The following is a 21,421-nucleotide window of genomic DNA, read 5'->3' as shown; positions in this document are numbered from 1 at the left end:
TTATCTAGAGATGAGACAAGATATAAAACCGAAATGCAGTGTTTGATCGAGATGCATACGACCACAAAACGGACCCCGAAAATTGTCATAGAAACGTAGAAACATAGAAGATTGGTGGCAGAAAAAGATCTCATGGTCTATCTAGTCTGCCCTTATACTATTTCCTGTATTTTATCTTAGGATGGATATATGTTTGTCCCAGGCGTGTTTAAATTCAGTTACTGTGGATTTACCAACCATGTCTGCTGGAAGTTTGTTCCAAGCATCTACTACTCTTTCAGTATAATATTTTCTCACGTTGCTTCTGAGTCTACGGAGAGGGGCGGCATACAAATCTAAATAATAATAATAATAATAATAATAATAATAATAATAATAATAATAATAATAGCAGAATTGAGGAGAAGCAGCTAGAGAAATTAGTGAAATACGAAGATCTAAAAATCGAACTGCAACGACTCTGGCATAAGCCATTGAAAGTGGTCCCAGTGGTACTTGGCATGCTGGGCGCAGTGCAAAAGGATCTCAGCAGACATTTGAAAACCATCAGAATTGACCAAATCTCCTTCTGTCAATTGCAAAAGGCCGCTTTACTGGGATCGGCAAACATAATTCGCCGCTACATCACTCAGTCTTAGGTGCTTGGGAAGCGCCCGACTGGTGATGAAATACGAAATCCAGCATAGTGATCTCGTTTGCTGTGTTATATTGACATCATAATAATAATAATAATAATAATAATAATAATAATAATAATAATAATAATAATATCAACAACAACAACAACAATAATAATAATCTTTCCCCCAAGTAACCTCAGATTGTGCCCCCTTGTTCTTGTGTTCACTTTCCTATTAAAAACACTTCCCTCCTGAACCTTATTTAACCCTTTAACATATTTAAATGTTTCGATCATGTCCCCACTTCCCCTTCTGTCCTCCAGACTAATAGAAACATAGAAACATAGAAGACTGACAGCAGAAAAAGACCTCATGATCCATCTAGTTGGCCCTTATACTATTTTCTGTATTTTATCTTAGGATGGATCTATGTTTATCCCAGGCATGTTTAAATTCAGTTACTGTGGATTTACCAACCACGTCTGCTGGAAGTTTGTTCCAAGGATCTACTACTCTTTCAGTGAAATAATATTTTCTCATGTTGCTTTTGATCTTTCCCCCAACTAACTTCAGATTGTGTCTCCTTGTTCTTAAATTAATAAGATTAATAAATAAATAATAAATAAGTATATTAGGAAAGATCCCTTTCTTAAGGTGCTTCCACAATTTGCAAGCCCCCAACACTCGATGGAAGGCCCTTGCAGCAGAAACCAAATTCCACTTACTGTTTTCATCAACTTCGTTGGACAGCGAGTAGCTTACATCTCCTCCGAGAGCAGAGGCAGGCGGACTCGGGACCATCCCTGCTGAAGTCTCAATAGCATTGTCCACCATTTCGTGCCCTGCCAAGGCCACAGCGGTCAACACAGTGGGCAGCGTGGTGCTACCTTCTGGATTTCCATCAACAGCCAGCTCATCTTTCCGTTGTTCCTGGAAGTACCGCCCATTCAGTCCGGCGTAAACATTCTGATTCGCTTCAGAGGTGCCATTCAATGCTGGTGTTGCCCCAGTGGCGGTGGGGTGATCTTTAGGAGAAGTGGGGGAAGGAATTAGGAAGGGTGTCGTTGGATGGTCCTTTAGGATTCGGACTTGAGACGGTTGCGGAGAAGCAGTATCCCGTGGGAGTAAAACCTCTGTAAAATTTCCTGGCAACCCGGTTGGAGTGACCGTATGAAGAGCCGCTTCAGGCGAGATGCCTTCTTCAACGTCTACCTCCAAACGTTGGGCATTGCCCATCGTTGAAACCACACTCAGCGACTCTTGAGTGGTATTCAGCTCATCGGTGGCGTCAACTACAGCGAAGAGTTTGCCATCGTGGAGAATATCTACAGAGGGTTCTGTGGAAGCCCCTCCAACCTCTCCGTTTGGGAAAGAGACATTGGGTACCACGGGCCACTCCTCCACGTTTTCTCTTCCAACTGGGAAAGCCGTCACCATCTGGAGCTGCTCATCCTCTTCCAGTAGTGGCACTGCCACTTTGTGCAAGGGGCCGTAGAGATCCTTGGCAGATTCTTTGGAATCTGCGGACGCGAGGGCTTCTTTGTCTCGCGTGGGGAATAGCTCGTTCTGGCTCAGAAAGGACAGATCAGGGTCGTGCTCCACCAAGATGTTCTCCATTCCTGATTCGTGGCTTCCCTCCGAATATTGGTCCGTGGGCTGATGGATAGATCCTTCTACCAAGGGTGCCCTGTCCGGTATCTTGGCCATCTGATGCCCTACAAAGGGATACAAAAAAAGAGAATGATGGAATCAGGAAAAACACGACTTTCATTGGAGGAATGCCTTTTCTGTACAGCTGCTTTCCAAATTGACACGCTAGAACAGTGATGGCGAACCTGCGGCATGGGTGCCACAGGTGGCACGTGGAGCCATATTTGTTGGCACACGAGCCATTGCCCTGGCTCAGCTCCAATTTGCATATAAATACCTTCCGGACCGCCTTCTGCCGCACAAATCCCAGCGACCCATCAGGTCCCACAGAGATGGCCTTCTCCGGGTCCTGTCGACAAAACAATGTCATCTGGCGGGCCCCAGGAGAAGAGCCTTCTCTGTGGTGGCCCCAGCCCTCTGGAATCAACTCCCCCCAGAGATCAGGACTGCCCCCACCCTCCTTGCCTTTCGCAAATTACTGAAAACCTACCTATGCTGCCAGGCTTGGGGGACATAACTGATCCTTAGCTGTTTCATTTTATGCATGGTTTAATTGGATGGGATGACTGTATTATAATGGGTTTTTTAAATTGTTTTTAATATTAGATTTGTGCTTTGTATTTTGTTGTGAGCCGCTCCGAGTCTTCCGAGAGGGGTGGCGTACAAGTCTAACAAATTATTATTATTATTATTATTATTATTATTATTATTATTATTATTATTATATGTTCAGCCAGCTGGTTTTGGGCTTGCACAGAGGCTCTTTTTTTTGCTTCCAGAGAGCTTCCAGGAGGATGGGGGGAGGATTTTTTTTACCCTCCCCTGGCTCCAAGGACTCTGGAGCCTGGGGAGGGTGAAAAACGGGCCTACCAGGTCCACCAGAAGTTGGGAAACGGGCTGTTTCTGGCCTACAGAGGGCTTCCAGGAGGGGCAGGGGAGGCAATTTTCACTCTCCCCAGGCATTGAATTATGGGCGTGGGCACTCACACAGGTGTGATAGTGAGTGTGCACGCACTTTCGGCACCCGAGGGGAAAAAAGTTCGTCATCACTGATATAGGGTTTCTTGCTTGAACAAGGGGTTGGTCTAGAACAGGAGTAGGCAAAGTTGGCTCTTCTATGAATTGTGGACTTCAATTCCCAGAATTCCTGAGCCAATCATGCTAGCTCATGAATTCTGGGAGTTGACGTCCCGATGTCGATCCCGCTATATAGAGTGCTGGTGAGACCACATTTGGAATACTGTGTTCAGTTCTGGAGACCTCACCTACAAAAAGATATTGACAAAATTGAACGGGTCCAAAGACGGGCTACAAGACTGGTGGAAGGTCTTAAGCATAAAACGTATCAGGAAAGACTTCATGAACTCAATCTGTATAGTCTGGAGGACAGAAGGGAAAGGGGGGACATGATCAAAATATTTAAATATGTTAAAGGGTTAAATAAGGTCCAGGAGGGAAGTGTTTTTAATAGAAAAGTGAACACAAGAACAAGGGGACACAATCTGAAGTTAGTTGGGGGAAAGATCAAAAGCAATGTGAGAAAATATTATTTTACTAAAAGAGTAGTAGATCCTTGGAACAAACTTCCAGCAGACGTGGTTGGTAAATCCACAGTAACTGAATTTAAACATGCCTGGAATAAACATATATCCATCCTAAGATAAAATACAGAAAGTAGTATAAGGGCAGACTAGATGGATCATGAAGTCTTTTTCTGCCATCAGTCTTCTATGTTTCTAGGGTTTCTTGCTTGAGCAGTGGTCTGGTCTAGAACAGGAGTAGGCAAAGTTGGCTCTTCTATGACTTGTGGACTTCAATTCCCACAATTCCTGAGCCAATCATGCTAGCTCAGGAATTCTGGGAGTTGAAGTCCCCATGTCATAGAAGAACCAACTTTGCCTACCCTTGGACTAGAACAGTGTTTCCCAACCTTGGCAACTTGGAGATATTTGGACTTCAACTCCCAGAATCCCCCAGCCAGCGAATGCTGGCTGGGGGATTCTGGGATTTGAAGTCCAAATATCTCCAAGTTGCCAAGGTTAGGAAACACTGGTCTAGAAGACCTCTAAAGTCCCTTCCAACCTTTTTGTTCTGTTATTCTGTTAAATACACTGCACTACAACACCTAGAACCTTGAGATATTCAGGGGTTTGAAGACCAGTACGCCTGAGTTAGAGAATTGGCAGGGGCTGTTCTGGAAAAATTAAAAGAGAGAAAAGATAGATTAAAAAGCAAATCAGCCAGCCAGGCATGCAAAGATTGGATGGAAAGCATTTATATTCAAAATAGGAGAGGGAGAGAAGGGAGGGAAGGAACATTCACTCGTGCAGCTCAGACAGATGTGTCCAGGAAATGCCTCCGGCATACTAATAGGCATTCCCTGAAGCTTAGAGTGTGGGTGTGCATGTGTGAGCATTAAGAGCGAGTGCAGAGAAGACCGGCGTGCAAGTATAATTAACTTAGAAAACGATCTTCATCATTATTCCAGTCTATGTCGGACAAGCTGTCCCGGGAATCTTGGTCCCTGATATGTCAAAAGCAGAGCTTTGAACCTGAATCAGGACAGGGGGGTCCCCAACTTATGACACTGTGGAGCCGAGGTCTTCAAACTTGGCAACTTTAAGACTTGTGGACTTCAACTCCCAGAATTCTCCAGCCAGCCAGCTATGCTATGCTATGCTGGCTGGAGAATTCTGGGAGTTGAAGTCCACAAGTCTTAAAGTTGCCAAGTTTGAGGACCCCTGCTGTGGAGAGATGAGTAGATCGACTTTGAAACTCAAAGATAAACAAGACTTCGGTTATTATAAAATTTGGCTGAAGTTTTACGATTGGAAAGAAAGTTAAGAGATATGTATGTATTAATAATTGGCTGTTCTTTGGAAAAACTGAATCATGAGAATTTGATTTAAATTTTAGAAGCGAGATGGTAAAGATGAGAAATGGTGGTAGCACTATATAAAGATAAAATACAAAATTTAGTTAATGTTTATGGTTTAAACATACAGAACATACAGTCAAGTGGCAGTTCAATCTTCTCTTAAAAATGTCCAGAGTGTTGGAGTTCACAATGTCCGCTGGTAGGTTGTTCCATTGGTTGATCGCTCTGACCGTCATGGAGATAAGGAGGAACTTCCTGACGGTCAGAGTGAACAACCAATGGAACAACCTACCAGTGGACGTTGTGAACTCCAACACTCTGGACATTTTAAAGAGAAGATTGAACTGCCACTTGACTGGTGTAATATAGGGTTCCTGCTTGGGCAGGGGGTTGAACTCGATGGCCTTCATGGTCCCTTTCAACTCTAACAATAAATAAAAACTTTATTCTATAGAGCAAGTATTAGCTAAGTCTGCACTACTATTTCTACTAGTTTTTTCTCATCATCCCTATCACCTATTTTCTCCCACTTATTATTGTATGACTGTAACTTGTTGCTTGTATCCTTACAATTTATATTAATATTGATTGTTTCCTCATTGCTTATTTCACCCCTATCACAATCATTGTGTTGTACCTCATGATTCTTGACAAATGTATCTTTTTCTTTTATGTACACTGAGAGCATCTGCACCAAGACAAATCCCTTGTGCGTCCAATCACACTTGGCCAATAAAGAATTCTACTCTATTCTGTTCTGTTCTCTAAGTGGTTTACAGAGTCAGCATATTGCTCCCAACAATCCGGGTCCTCATTTTACCCACCTCAGAAGGATTTATTTATTTATTTATTAGATTTGTATGCCGCCCCTCTCCGTAGACTCGGGGCAGCTGGCGGGATGTCACCTGGCGGGATCCAGGGGAAGAGCCTCCTCTGTGGTGGCCCCGGCCCTCTGGAACCATCCCCCCCCGGAGATTAGGATTGCCCCCACCCTCCTTGCCTTTCGTAAACTCCTCAAAACCCACCTCTGCCGTCAGGCATGGGAGAATTGAGACATTTCCCCCAGGCATATATAGTTTATGCATGGTATGTTTGTGTGTATGTCTTGCTTTTTAAATAAGGGTTTTTTAGATATTTTAAATATTAGATTTGTGTACATTGTTTTTATTATTGCTGTGAGCCGCCCTGAGAGTCTATGGAGAGGGGCGGCATATAAATCTAATAATAAATAAAATAAATAAATGGGAGGCTGAATCAACCTTGAGCCGGTGGTGAGATTTGAACCGCTGAACTACAGCTAGCAGTTAGCTGAAATAGTCTGCGGTGCTGCACTCTAACCACTGCGCCACCCCGGGTGATGACATGTTTAAGCAAGCTTGATGAATTCCAAGCGAGCCTGCTGGTTAGTTTATGCTTCCAATGTATTCATGAGCTGAGAAAATGAGAATGCGGTAACTAACTTAAACATATTCAGTGAGCCCAGTTGGGGATAGGAAACAGTCCAGAGTGGATGACACACTTCAATGGGTCTTTATCAGGAGGATTAGCATATTGGGGGTCTGCAGGGGGTTGATTTAGCTTCAAACAGACCTTGGGATGCTGCAGTCATCGGAAACACATGAATGCTTTTTGCCAAGCGCCCAAAACTATCATGTGGCCTTAGGGATGCTGTGATGTCGTAAACGCAAGGACCGGTTATAAGTCACTTTTTTCAGCGTCATTGTAACTTAGAACAGTCACTAAATATATCATTATAACTCAAGGACGACCTGTATTATCTCTTTGGCTGTGGGCTTTTTACCCAAACACAGCATAACGGAGTTGGAAGGGACCTTGGAGGTCTTCGAGTCCAGCCCCCTGCTCAAGCAGGAAACCCTATCCCTGTGATGGCGAACCTATGGCACGCGTGCTACAGATGGCACATGGAGCCATATGGGGGGGCACACAAGACTTTGCCCTGTGTAAGCTCCAGCACACATGTGTGCACTGGTCAGCTGATTTTCTGCCTTGGAAAAGGCCGTTTAACCCTCCAGATGCTTTTGCCCCGGAGGCCAAAAAAAATCACTCAACGGACAAACTGGAAGTTTGGAAAAATAATTTCAGGGAAGCTTCCTGAAGCTCCGGAGTACAAAAAACAGCACAACAAGCAAACCGGATGTACATTTTCCTAAACTTCTGGCAAACAGGAAGTGCATTTTCTTCAACTTCTGGCAAACAGGAAGTGCATTTCCCCAAACTTCCGGTTTGCTTGTTGTGCTGTTTTTTGCACTCTGGAGCTTCAGGAAGCTTCCCTGAACAATCCGGAGGGCAAAAAACAGCACAACGGACAAACAGGAAGTGTGTTTTCCCCAATATCCGGTTTGCCCATTTGGGCATTTTTTTTTCAGATACCAGGTTTCAGTAAGGCCTGTGCGCATGCACAGGGGGAGAGAAGGGGTGTGGGCACATGCACGCATGCTAGCACACTCATACACCTCCTTTTGGCACGCGAAGCAAAGAAGGTTTGCCATCACTGCCATATACCAGTGATGGCAAACCTTTTTTCCCCTCGGGTGCCGAAAGAACCATGTGCATACACTATCGCGCCTGCAGGAGTGTCCACACCCATAATTCAATGCCTGAGGAGGGCGAAAGTTGACCTGCCTGCCCCACCTCTGGAGGCCAGAAATAGCCCGTTTCCCAACTTCTGGTGGCCCCGGTAGGCTGGTTTTTCACACACACCCTGGAGCCTGGGGAAGGCAAAAACACCCTCCCCCATCCCCCCCAGGCCCTCTGGAAGCTGAAAATGGCTTCCCAGAGCCTCCGTGTGAGACAAAAAATCAGCTGGCCAATGTGCCAGTGTGTATGCTGGATCTAAGCTGTGGCAACGGCTCGTGTGCCGGCAGATATGGCTCGGCGTGGCACCTGTGCCATAGATTTGCCATCACTGCCCTATACCATTTGAAGCAAATTAGTAACCTCTTTTTAAAAACTTCCAATGATGGAGCACCCACAACTTCTGGGGACAAGTTGTTCCACTGGTTAACTGTTCTGGCAGGAAATTTCTCCTTTTTTCTAAGTTACTTCTCTCCTTGTTTAGTTTCCACCCATTGCTTCTTGTCCTGCCCTCAGGTGCTTTGGAGAATAGGTTCACTCCCTCTTCTTTGTGGCAACTCCTGAGATATTGGGAGGCTGCTATCATGTCTCCCCTGGTCCTTCTTTTCATTAAACTACACACACTCAGTTCCTGCAACCATTCTTCATATATTTTAGCTTCCAGTCCCCTAATCAACTTTGGGGTGTTTTGATTCCTTTTCCATGGAGCTGCAGCTGAAGGGCTATTCTCCTAAAAAACCCACTCCTAAAACAAAAGGCTACGGAGAGTAGGAGGGGGGCACCCCATTTTCTATGGGTGAAACCCACATTCTGCTTCCCTTGGCCAACTCCCCTTCCTTCTCCACCTTTCTGATTGTGAAGGCAGGATTGAAGGGGCAATTATTGCAAAAGCTCCGAGCTGCAAGCTGGTTCAGGGCCCAGGGACTCAATTTTCCTTTTGTCAGCCAAAGTGGCTGGCGCGTTCTGTGGCCAGCCGGGCTGATTTATGAAGGAGCTGGTGGAAAGAGGAGGGAGGCAGGCACAGCCCGTCTCTTTGAAGCCCTCTCCCTTTAAATAAAACAAAGTGCCTGCCCTTGTTTACTACTGGTATCTCAGGCTAGGTTGTAAATCCCAGCATGTCCCTTTTTCTCATCCCTGGTTGTTATCCCAAGAAATTATTTAGGGTGGAGATGCCATACAGCTGCAAATAAGCAATTCACAACTTTGGGGAAATTCTCTCCAGAAAGGCACTGTAAGAAGCAGCCACAAAAACTCCAGTGGATGAAGGAAGATAAGCGGAGCAGCAGGAAATCCCGAGCTGAAATAGTAGCAGTTGTGCTGACCCACAAAAGGAGAAACAACCGATGTAAACCGATTTCATCCCTGGCTGCTTTGAAGACCAGAGGCCAGGGGCATTCGTGACGGCAAGCCACAAGGGCCACGTGTGCGCTATGGCCTTGTCATACAATGTTACCTCTACTTATGAACTTAATTCGTTCCGTGACCAGGTTTTTAAGTAGAAACGTTTGTAAGAAGAAGCAATTTTTCCCATAGGAATCAATGTAAAAGCAAATAATGTGTGCGATTGGGGAAACCACAGGGAAGGGGGGAGGCCTTGTTTCCTCCCAGGATATTCCTAGAGAAGCCTCACGGAGGCTTCTCCATGCCTTTTCCGGCCCTGTTTCCTCCCAGGAGATTCCTAGAGAGGCCCCACGGAGGCTTCTCCCTACCTTTTCCAGTTACAGTTTTGGAGGCTCGGGTTCTTAAGTGGAAAATGGTTCTTGAGAAGAGGCAAAAAAATCTTGAACACCCGGTTCTTATCTAGAAAAGTTCATAAGTAGAGGCATTCTTAGGTAGAGGTACCACTGTAGTTCTCAACTTATCTGTTGTGAGTAGTCCACATCCGGCTCAGCATGGAATTCTTTAGAGTTAACCAGTTTATTGCATGAATTTGTTTTACCAATAGAATTTTGCTATGATCAACTCTATCTATCTATCTATCTATCTATCTATCTATCTATCTATCTATCTATCTATCTATCTATCTATCTATCTATCTATCTATCTATATCTTCTATCTATCTATCTTCTATCTATCCATCTATCATCTATCATCTATCTATCTATCTATCTATCTATCTATCTATCTATCTATCTATCTATCATCTATCTATCTATCATCTATCTATCTATCTATCTATCTATCTATCTATCTATCATCTATCTATCTACCCTGCTCAAAAAAAGTTAAGGGAAGACTTAAACAACACAATATAACTCCAAGTAAATCAAATTTCTGTGGAATTAAATTGTCCATTTAGGAAGCAACACTGATTGACAATCAATTTCACATGCTGTTGTGCACATTCAACTTTGTACAGAACAAAGTATTCAATGAGAATATTTCATTCATTCAGATCTAGGATGTGTTCTTTGAGTGTTCCCTTTATTTTTTTGAGCAATTTTCTTATTTACTTATTTACTTATTTACTTATTTACTTATTTATTTATTTGGTTGATTGATTGATTGATTGGTTGGTTGGTTGGTTGGTTGGTTGGTTGGTTGGTTGGTTTCTATGCCACCTCTCTCTGAAGACCCTGAAAGTGTGTGCGGCTTTTTTATTTCTGATTGTTGACCCATCCAGATAGAACATTATCATCACACCTTTTTTTTTTTTTGGCTGTGCCCACAGACCGGCACCTACCAAACTGGGTCGGTGATGTCAGCGTCGTGATGTCACCGGAGAGTCCCTACTGCTTCGGGCAAACCGCTCTGAACCCACCCCTGCTTAGGGTGGACAAGCTTCTGCCTTAGCGTATTCTTGAGTTTGAAGTTTGCCAGTTATGCAGTATTGGTTGAAAATCATTCTGAGCTTTTTTGGATGTTCCTGTTAACCATTCATTCATTCATTCATTCATTCATTTATTATTATTTATGTTTGTTTGTTTATTATTTATGTTTGTTTGTTTATTTATTTATTTATTTATTGGATTTGTATGCCGCCCCTCTCCGCAGATGGAATGACAATGTGGCTTCGATTGTTGTTCTCTTCTTTGCTATGGAGTCCTGTTGCATTTTGAAAAAGCACCTTTGGGACAACCATGACCTGGATGACTGAGAATGTTCATAGACATTTAGACTGGTTGCCACTTATTTTCCAAATACAATTCAATATATTGACTTCCCTCTTCAGAGTGCTAACTAATTTTAAAGCCTAAGAACCTTAGCAACCTCTCCAGACACTAAGATTGAAACGAGAACCCCTGAGTATAATTGTTTCCACTTCTACTCTCAAATCGACGCTATTCTGCACACCAGAACAATTAAGACACAAGGACAGTTTTCGCCCGCATGCCATCTCTCTGCTAAACAACTAATTCCCACAACACTATCAGTCTCCGATCACAATTTAAGGTGTATAACCTATAAATCCCTACATGGCTTAGGGCCAGACTATCTACCAGCCTGTCTCCTGCCACATACCTCCCAGAGACCAATAGGTTCGCACAGATTTGGCCTCCTCCAGGTCCCATCGACTAAGCAGTGCAGGTTGGCGGGGCCACAGGGGAGGGCCTTCTCTGTGGCTGCCCCGGCTCTAGGGAACCAACTACCCACCCATAGTCCGTATTGCTCCCACCCTACTGGCCTTCCGAAAGGCTGCGAAGACCTGGCTTTGGCAGCAGGCCTGGGGACCATGAAATTGACATCCGTCATGGCCAAATTGTAGTGAGTGGTATGCATGTTGTGTTGATTGGATTGTTGAGTTGTGGGTTTTTTAAAAAAAAATCCTGGGGTTTATAGTGTTAGATATTCATATTTGACTTCTTTTTATTGTATTTGTATCTTTATTATATTGTTGTAAGTCGCCCAGAATCCTTCGGGATTGGGCGGCATAGAAGTCAAATTAGATAGATAGATAGATAGATAGATAGATAGATAGATAGATAGATAGATAGATAGATAGATAGATAGATAGATAGGTAGATAGGTAGATATAGATATATAATAATAATAATAATAATAATAATAATAATAATAATAATATATTAGATTTGTATGCCACCCCTCTCTGAAGACTAGATAGATAGATAGATAGATAGATAGATAGATAGATAGATAGATAGATAGATAGATAGATGGCAGAAAAAGACCTCATGGTCCATCTAGTCTACCTTATACTATTTCCATGGATATATGGATGGATATATGTTTATCCCAGGCATGTTTAAATTCAGTTCCTGTGGATTTACCAACCACGTCTGCTGGAAGTTTGTTCCAAGCATCTACTACTCTTTCAGTAAAATAATATTTTCTCACATTGCTTCTGATCTTTCCCCAACTAACCTCAGATTGTGCCCCCTTGTTCTTGTGTTCACTTTCCTATTAAAAACACTTCCCACCTGAACCTGAATGAATGAGTAAAAAACCTTGTTGCTCATATCTTTATGATTTACATTGTTTTATTTAGTGTCCCAGTATTATTTTATTGCTTATCTAGTATCCTATGATTGACACTGTTGTATTTTATGATTCACAACAAATGCATTTTTTTAAATGTACACCGAGAGCTTAGGCGCTGAAGACAAATTCCTTATGTGTCCAATCACACTTGGCCAATAAAGAATTCTGTCCACTTCCATCTATTTTACAAGCTACGTTTATCAACAAGCAGGAGAAAGCTTCGCCCTGAATTGTTCTGAACTTGAGAATCTGTTGCCTGTTTTCACTGCATTCGAATAAGTCAAATCCATATTGTTAGTACAGGGTACATGGTTGTTAGGGATTGCCATTGTAAACTGCATATTGTACACTTGTACCAAACTTGTACTTAAAGAGTTAATGTGCACTTAAAGGGTTAACTTGTACGTGAAGAGTTAATATTCAAGGCTGTTTCGTCACTTCCTCATTGAAGCTATAAAAGCTCATTAGTCTGCTCAGTCACTTCCTTTACTTTTGCCTGAGATGGGGGAGTCGTGTTTAAGCTTCGTGCTTGTATAAGCTTCGTGCTTATTATCTATATTGTATTTTGCTTTGTGCTAATCTTGTGTTTGCTCAGTGCGTATTATTTTGTATTTGCTTCGTGCTTATTCTGTATTGTTTATATTTTGTTTATATGTAAATAACACTTACTTAACTAAGTCTGTATCTTGGCTTTATCACACATCCACACTCTGTTAAAAATTCTTCAGAAGAGAAGCATTTAGGGGTAGTGATTTCTGACAGTCTCAAAATGGGTGAGCAGTGTGGTCGGGCAGTAGGAAAAGCTAGTAGGATGCTTGGCTGCATAGCTAGAGGTATAACAAGCAGGAAGAGGGAGATTGTGATCCCCTTATATAGAGCGCTGGTGAGACCACATTTGGAATACTGTGTTCAGTTCTGGAGACCTCACCTACAAAAAGATATTGACAAAATTGAACGGGTTCAAAGACGGGCTACAAGAATGGTGGAAGGTCTTAAGCATAAAACGTATCAGGAAAGACTTCATGAACTCCATCTGTATAGTCTGGAGGACAGAAGGAAAAGGGGGGACATGATCGAAACATTTAAATATGTTAAAGGGTTAAATAAGGTTCAGGAGGGAAGTGTTTTTAATAGGAAAGTGAACACAAGAACAAGGGGACACAATCTGAAGTTAGTTGGGGGAAAGATCAAAAGCAACGTGAGAAAATATCATTTCACTGAAAGAGTAGTAGATCCTTGGAACAAACTTCCAGCAGACGTGGTTGGTAAATCCACAGTAACTGAATTTAAACATGCCTGGGATAAACATATATCCATTGTAAGATAAAATACAGGAAATAGTATAAGGGCAGACTAGATGGACCATGAGGTCTTTTTCTGCCGTCAGTCTTCTATGTTTCTATGTTTCTGTGCTCGGTGTTGTTAAAGGTTTCATAGCCTAACCGAGACAAGCCAACACATATCATTTGGACCAGATCTTATTCTTAAAGGAGGTTTTGAGCTTCTTCGCCTGCTTTTCTGGGTTTATTGGTTGATTAATTGGATTTACATCCCTCCATCCCCCAGCAGGTCTATGCAGCTCTGTAGGATTCTGCCTTCCAATTATATATCTATAAAAAAAGAAAACTTCAGAGGTAGGGCAGGCTGAGAAACAGTGACTGGCATTAGATCATCCTTTTCTATTTTGTGCACAGTGCCTTTTACTTCTATTTGTGTCACTGCAACTTTGATGGTTTTGCCAAGCTGGAAAGCAGGGTATAAATTAAATCAATCCATCAATAGGGGTGCTTTTGGGATATGCTGACAGAGAATTGCTCACATTAACAATGCTGTTTTTCCCCCAGAAACTTGAAAGCTCAGGCACCGATAGGCCAATTGTGCTTTTTTTTGCAATGCAGACACAGGGAGCAGAGAGAGGCCACTTAGGCTGGCTTTTGCCGAGAAAATAATTGCAACCATTACTCAGGGTGAAAACCAGCTTCTTACATGAAGAGTTCCTAGTTCACGGTTGTGAATAATAGGGGGGGTAGCTGCAAACCATTTCTGCCTTCCGACTGGAGAAATCTCTTAGCCTACGCTGACCTGGTGGATTTTGATGGCGTCCGTCCTTTATTCAGAAACACGTGAGCTAGAATCTTTGCAATCTTTGAAATGGGGCCTGTGGTTGAGGAAAGAGAATCTCTGCATGCAGATCTTCGCTAGTTCAAATGAAGATAGCTCCAGTTGAAGAATTGGTAATAGCACATAATGTTCAGCAGATGAGCAGCGTTGGGCAATATTTGGATAGGAGAGGGCTGGGAAGCTCTTATAAATTGGTAAAGGATCTAGGGATAGATAGATAGATAGATAGATAGATAGATAGATAGATAGATAGATAGATAGATTAGATAGATAGATAGATAGATAGATAGATAGATTAGATAGATAGATAGATAGATAGATAGATAGATAGATAGATAGATAGATTAGATAGATAGATAGATAGATAGATAGATAGATAGATAGATAGATAGATAGATAGATATAGGCAGGCAGGCAGGCAAACAATAGATGAGATAGATCATCTGTCACCTATTATCTAATAATAATAATAATAACAACAGAGTTGGAAGGGACCTTGGAGGTCTTCTAGTCCAGTGATTTTCAACCTTTTTTGAGCCACGGCACATTTTTTACATTTACAAAACCATGGGGCACATTGAGGGGGGTGGGGTGGGGGCTAAAAAAATATTGGACAAAAAAATTCTCTCTCTTCCTACCTTTCGCTCTATTTCTCTCTCCCTCTTTCTCTCCCTTCCTCTTTTTTTCTCTCTCCATCCCTCTTTCTTTCTCTCTTCCTTCTTTCCTCTTTTTTGCTCTCTTTCTCTCTCCCTCCCTCTTCTGTCTTTCTCTCTCCCACCTTCCCTCCCTCTCTTTCTCTCTCTCTCTCTCTTGCTTTCTTTCTCTCTCTTGCTTGCTTTCTCTCTTGTTTGCTTTCTCTTTCTCTCTCTTTCTCTTGTTTTCTTTCTCTGAGCTTCGCGGCACACCTGACCATGTCTCGCGGCACACTAGTGTGCCACGGCACACTGGTTGAAAAACACTGTTCTAGTCCAATCTCCTGCTTAGGCAGAAACCCTACACTGCTTCAGGCAGATGGTTATCCAACATCGTCTTAAAAACTTCCGGTGTTGGAGCATTCACAACCTCTGGAGGCAAGCTGTTCCACGGATTAATTCAATTCAATTCAATTTGTTAGATTTGTATGCCGTCCCTCTCTGAAGACTCGTGGCGGCTCACAACAATAATAAAAACAATATAACAGTAAACAAATCTAATATTAAAAGAAAAGATATATAAAACCCCAACAATTAAAACCATACAACACATACATACCAAACATAAAATATAAAAGCCTGGGGGAGGTGTCTCAGTTCCCCCATGTCTGGCGATATAGGTGGGTCTTGAGTAATTTGCGAAAGTTAATTGTTCTAACTGTCAGGAAACTTCTCCTTATTACTAAGTTGCTACTCTCCTTGTTTAGTTTCCACCCATTGCTTCTTATTCTACACTCAGGTGCTTTGGAGGATAGGTTGTCTCCCTCTTCTTTGTGGCAACCCCTGAGATATTGGAAGACTGCTATCATGTCTCCCCTAGTCCTTCTTTTCATTAAACTTGCCATGCCCAGTTCCTGCAACTGTTCTTCATGTTTTAGCCTCCAATCCCCTAATCACCTTTGTTGCTCTTCTCTGCATTTTTTCTAGTGTCCCAACATCTCTATTATCCATCTGTCTGTCTGTCTGTCTGTCTGTCTGTCTGTCTGTCTGTCTGCCTGCCTGCCTGCCTGCCTACCTACCTATCCCTATCTCTATCAATCTGTCTGTCTGTCTGTCTATCCAACCTATCTATCTATCTATCTATCTATCTATCTATCTATCTATCTATCTATCTATCTATCTATCTATCTATCTATCTATCTATCTATCTATATCATCTATCTATCTATCTATCTATATCATCTATCTTGTATCTATCTATCTATCTATCTATCTATCTATCTATATCATCTATCTTCTCTCTCTCTCTCTCTCTCTCTCTCTCTCTCTCTCTCTCTCTCTCTATATATATATATATATATATATATATATATATAATCTATCTTCTATCTATCTATCTATCTCTATCTATCTATCTATCTATCTATCTATCTATCCATCCATCCATCCATCCATATTTATTCATTCATTCATTTGAGTTCTATGCCGCATTTCTCCTGAGACTCGGGGCTCATCTGAAATGATATAGATATCTATCTATATAAGATAGTTATAAATAGTGATAATAGATGAAAGATGATAGACAAACAGATAGACAGACTGATTGACAAATGAGAGAGAGAGAGAAAGAGAGAGATGATAGGTGGGTAGGTAAGTAGATGAGAGAGAGAGAGAGAGAGAGAGAGAGAGAGAGACAGAGAGACAAAGAAAGATAAAGACAAACACATATTGTACATATTTCGGAAGCATCTATAAAATCTGGGCAGCCCCTCTGGGCTTTTAAACTCTTTTTAAAAAGGAGATTTCATCCTGCCCAGGAGATTTCAAGCAGGCAGAATCCAAATCAAGTAGAAGAAACAAAAAATTGAGATGTAATTTTTTTTAAAAAAAAACCACAAAAGCCACAAAATCCTACAAACCTTTGTAGCAGTAAGCATCAAATTTGGATGCCGGATCCGGAAAGCCAGTCCGGTTTGAGAATTGGTAGGTTGTCCTTACACCGGGTTCATCTCCACCACATTTCTTCCGTGGGATTCGGATTGGGTAGCGCACACTTCCGTCAGCCAGCCACCCTGGGTCACACTGGTCCAGCCCTTCCTGCCAGGCGAGGTATAACTGCCCTGTGGTAGCCAGCTGGGCCCCTCGGCTCAGGCAATGCTTCTGGGCCATTTGAAACGTCAGCCGACCTGGGCTGGTTGCATAAAACACTCTTCCTGAAATCACGGGAAAAACATCATTAGGTTGGACCCTCCCACACACAGGACATAGAAACATAGAAGACTGACGGCAGAAAAAGACCTCATGGTCCATCTAGTCTGCCCTTATACTATTTCCTGTATTTTATCTTACAATGGATATATGTTTATCCCAGGCCTGTTTAAATTCAGTTACTGTGGATTTACCAACCACGTCTGCTGGAAGTTTGTTCCAAACATCTACTACTCTTTCAGTAAAATAATATTTTCTCATGTTGCTTTTGATCTTTCCACCAACTAACCTCAGATTGTGTCTCCTTGTTCTTGTGTTCACTTTCCTATTAAAAACTCTTCTCTCCTGAACCTTATTTAACGCTTTAACATATTTAAATGTTTCAATCATGTCCCCCCTTTCCCTTCTGTCCTCCAGACTATACAAATTGAGTTCATGAAGTCTTTCCTGATACATTTTATGCTTAAGACCTTCCACCATTCTTGTAGCCCGTCTTTGGACCTGTTCAATTTTGTCAATATCTTTTTGTAGGCGAGGTCTCCAGAACTGAACACAGTACTCCAAATGTGGTCTCAACAGCACTCTATATAGCACTCTATATCCCTCTCCAAGTGCCCAGAGAAAGGAAAATGCTTTGCTCGCTCTGGACTGCCAAAGCCTCAAGCAGCACCAAAAGACTCCTCTGGCAGCCCAGAAAAGCCCGAGATGGCCAGGATTAAAGGGAGAATGGCAGGAAATTGACCGGGCCTTCATGCCACTCTCAAATTTCCTGGGAAATTTTTCCGGGCTCGGGTTCTTAAGTAGAAAATGGTTCTTGAGAAGAGGCAAAAAAATCTTGAACACCTGGTTCTTATCTAGAAAAGTTCTTAAGTAGAAGCATTCTTAAGTAGAGGTACCACTGTACTTTTATTGGAAAGGGTGAGGCTGTTTTCAAAGAGGTTCCCTGGGCTCTGGTTGTTTAAGTTAAATCTGTCTTTACTGTGGGTCTGTCCAGCTTCAAGGAGGCCTCTGGGTGTTAAGGGGTGGAAAAAAACCTTCATTACTTAAGGAACAAAGTCCAGTGAATATAAGCTACCCAGCCTTCTTCTCTCCAGACACAGACAAGAGAAAAGTAGCTAAGCAACAGGCCCATTTATCAAAGCCACCCGGTCTTTCCAATCTTCCCCTCAAGGCTCTCATGAGACGGAACAACAGTTTTGATGGACTCTTTCATTTCACGAGGAACATTTTTCCCTCACCCTCTTTTTTTTATAATATTTTTTTAAATTGAAAAAATTGATTGACTTACAACTAACCAGCACTACAACCAACCAGCACGACAACAACAAAAACAAAATGTCATCCCTAACACCACAAACAAAGACTAGGAAAGCGCGCCCCTTACTACCTCTAACCCAGTGTTTCCCAACCTTGGCAACTTGAAGATATCTGGACTTCAACTCCCAGAATTCCCCAGCCAGCATTTGCTGGCTGGGGAATTCTGGGAGTTGAAATCCAAATATCTTCAAGTTGCCAAAGTTGGGAAACACTGCTCTAACCAACCCAAATCCTACTCCCAACACAAAAACAATCTCAAATGCAAATTATTAAATGCTAGAAGTGTAGACAATAAGATGTCAGAATTCTTCCTCCTTCTTGACTCCTTAGTTTTTGATATCATCTTTGTGAAACATGGCTCAATGCATCCTACCCAGACTTCATTATTACAACAAGGAACTACCTTTTCTCTCGCTATGACCATGAATCCCACAGAGGAGGCTGTTCTGCCGGACTCTCTGGTAGGAGCCTCCCGAAAATTCAAGGGTACAAATTTCAGACACACACACGTTTGAAAATTCAAAACAATGTTCTTTATCCCAAAATTCAAAATAAACTAAGCACTCTTTTTGTATTGCAAAGAGCACTCGTCCCAAAACAACCGGGTAGTCTGTACAATTAACCTTAAGCAGTCATTAAGTATTTAGCTAGCAGCTGTGAAGAAACTTCACACCCCTTCTTCTTCCAGTGAAGTGAGACACACACACACTCACACATTGCTCTGCTTTGTTTTCAAAGGCGTGAAAAATCAACAAAGTCCAGAAACCAGCAACACAGGATTCTTGACGAACTGCGATCAGTTACTCTTCCACAACGGCCAAACCTACATGCTGCTATTTATAGCAGCAGCCCTAATTACTGGAGCCCCACCCAAACACAGGTGGCCACTTTTATCTCCTGTAATATGTCCTCACTTGGTCTCTTCTACGCATAATTCTGCGCTTGCGTGGGTCCAAAACGTCTTCATCCGATTCAATGGAAGATAAGGGAGATTGACTGTCTGGGCTGTGTGCCAAGCCCCCCTCTGCCGAGTCACTCCCACCTTCTTCTTCGTCTGAGGAAACTAAACTCTGAACTGACTCTGTCGGCAATAACACAGGCCTGCGACATGTTGAATTTCCCCCTGCATCCACCTCCCCATTCCCTGGGGCAGGAGCTGGGCCAGAGCCAACCACAACAGAGGCAGAGTAGCTATATTCTACAAAAAATCTCTGAACCTAAAAATCATCAAAGTTACGCAGGATCTATTACTCCCTGAAACTATTGTCTGTGATCTATCCCTAAATACCACAATTCGCTTCTTACTCTGCTACAGAGCTCCGGACTATAACATCGCAAGTGCAAATTCAAGAAAACAAAAAGAAGTTATACACAAATGGAATAAATACAAGGAAGAAAAGGGACAAAGAAAGAAAGAGGGGAAAAAAGAAAATAAGGTTGCATTAAAAACAAGAGAGATAACTTTGTTCTCTCTTTACTTAATTATTTTTGCTTGTGTCTTTCTATGTCTTTGCGGTACTGCATATCGTTGGCTTAAATACTTTCGCCCTCTTAAAATGACCCGTGTCCGTTCCTTTGGATGGAAGAAACAAGAGAGGTTGATGCAACAGACCTTCAGGATTCACTCTTGGTCAAAGTGTGGGTTTGTGTGTCAGTGTCACTTGTTTCCAAACAATGCTCGAGCAACATTTATCAGCCCGCCACAGACGTTTGGGGGATTGTAAATTTGCCTGCTGGCATCTTGGGAGCCCGAACAATAGTGAGAAGATCCAATTTCAGGTTTGAAAACGTGATTGATCGGTGGTAAATAAGAACGGCCCTTGGCAACCTTTCATGGGTTTCAATGGCAAATCAATCCACTAATGTTGCATTTAATTAGGGAGAACAAATGATAATTGCCAGGGAAGTGGATTAAGGACATCTTGCTCCGGGTTTAGAAGGTTTTTTTTAACAGCTTTTCAATTCAAATGTGTTTTTGAACACTGTTATCATTATATTTCATGAACAGCTTTTGTTTGCTGATTTAAAATCCCCCCCACTCCGGGGGATGTTTTTCAGGATTTGAAGTTTGGGTGACATGTACAAGAATCAAGAATATTGTTGCTTCCCCCAACCCCAAAATCTTCAACATTACATTATCAACAATTGACCTCTCCCCTTTTCTAAAAGGTCTGTAAGGGGCGTGCATAAGTGCACTTATGTGCCTAATGTCCCTGCCCTACTGTCTTATTATCCTTTCTATTATTACGTTCTACTTATGTTGTTATGTTAATATGTAGTATAATACTATACTTGTTTGACAAATAAATAAATAAATATATAGAGTGCTGGTGAGACCACATTTGGAATAATACTGTGTTCAGTTCTGGAGATCTCACCTACAAAAAGATATTGACAAAATTGAACGGGTCCAAAGACGGGCTACAAGAATGGTGGAAGGTCTTAAGCATAAAACTTATCAGGAAAGACTTAATGAACTCAATCTGTATAGTCTGGAGGACAGAAGGAAAAGGGGGGACATGATCGAAACATTTAAATATGTTAAAGGGTTAAATAAGGTCCAGGAGGGAAGTGTTTTTAATAGGAAAGTGAACGCAAGAACAAGGGGACACAATCTGAAGTTAGTTGGGGGAAAGATCAAAAGCAACGGGAGAAAATATTATTTCACTGAAAGAGTAGTAGATCCTTGGAACAAACTTCCAGCAGACGTGGTTGGTAAATCCACAGTAACTGAATTTAAACATGCCTGGGATAAACATAGATCCATCCTAAGATAAAATACAGAAAATAGTATAAGGGCAGACTAGATGGACGATGAGGTCTTTTTCTGCCGTCAGACTTCTTTGTTTCTATGTTTCTATGAGGAATGGATTCAGCAGACAGGATCAAGTCAGCTTGTTTAAGAAAGAACACTTTTTGGGTTTAGGCAGGACTGGGACAGAAGGAACTCCATTTTGTA

The 21,421-nt window shown here is 42.1% G+C and overlaps 1 protein-coding gene across 1 annotated transcript in view; it reads right to left on the bottom strand.

The window, feature by feature from the left end:
* NCAN (neurocan) overlaps positions 1-21,421 on the bottom strand; it is a 134,679-nt gene that overhangs the window by 59,928 nt on the left and 53,330 nt on the right. Inside the window, exons 5-6 of the mRNA XM_070746268.1 lie at positions 16,857-17,146; positions 1,346-2,335 (exon numbers count right to left, since the gene is read on the bottom strand). Coding sequence (XP_070602369.1) covers positions 1,346-2,335; positions 16,857-17,146 — 1,280 coding nt within the window. The remainder of the gene's footprint in view (positions 1-1,345; positions 2,336-16,856; positions 17,147-21,421) is intronic.

This window comes from Erythrolamprus reginae, chromosome 1 (genome assembly GCF_031021105.1).
Source record: "Erythrolamprus reginae isolate rEryReg1 chromosome 1, rEryReg1.hap1, whole genome shotgun sequence".
NCBI lineage: Eukaryota > Metazoa > Chordata > Lepidosauria > Squamata > Dipsadidae > Erythrolamprus > Erythrolamprus reginae.
This window is presented reverse-complemented; position numbering and strand designations above follow the sequence as displayed.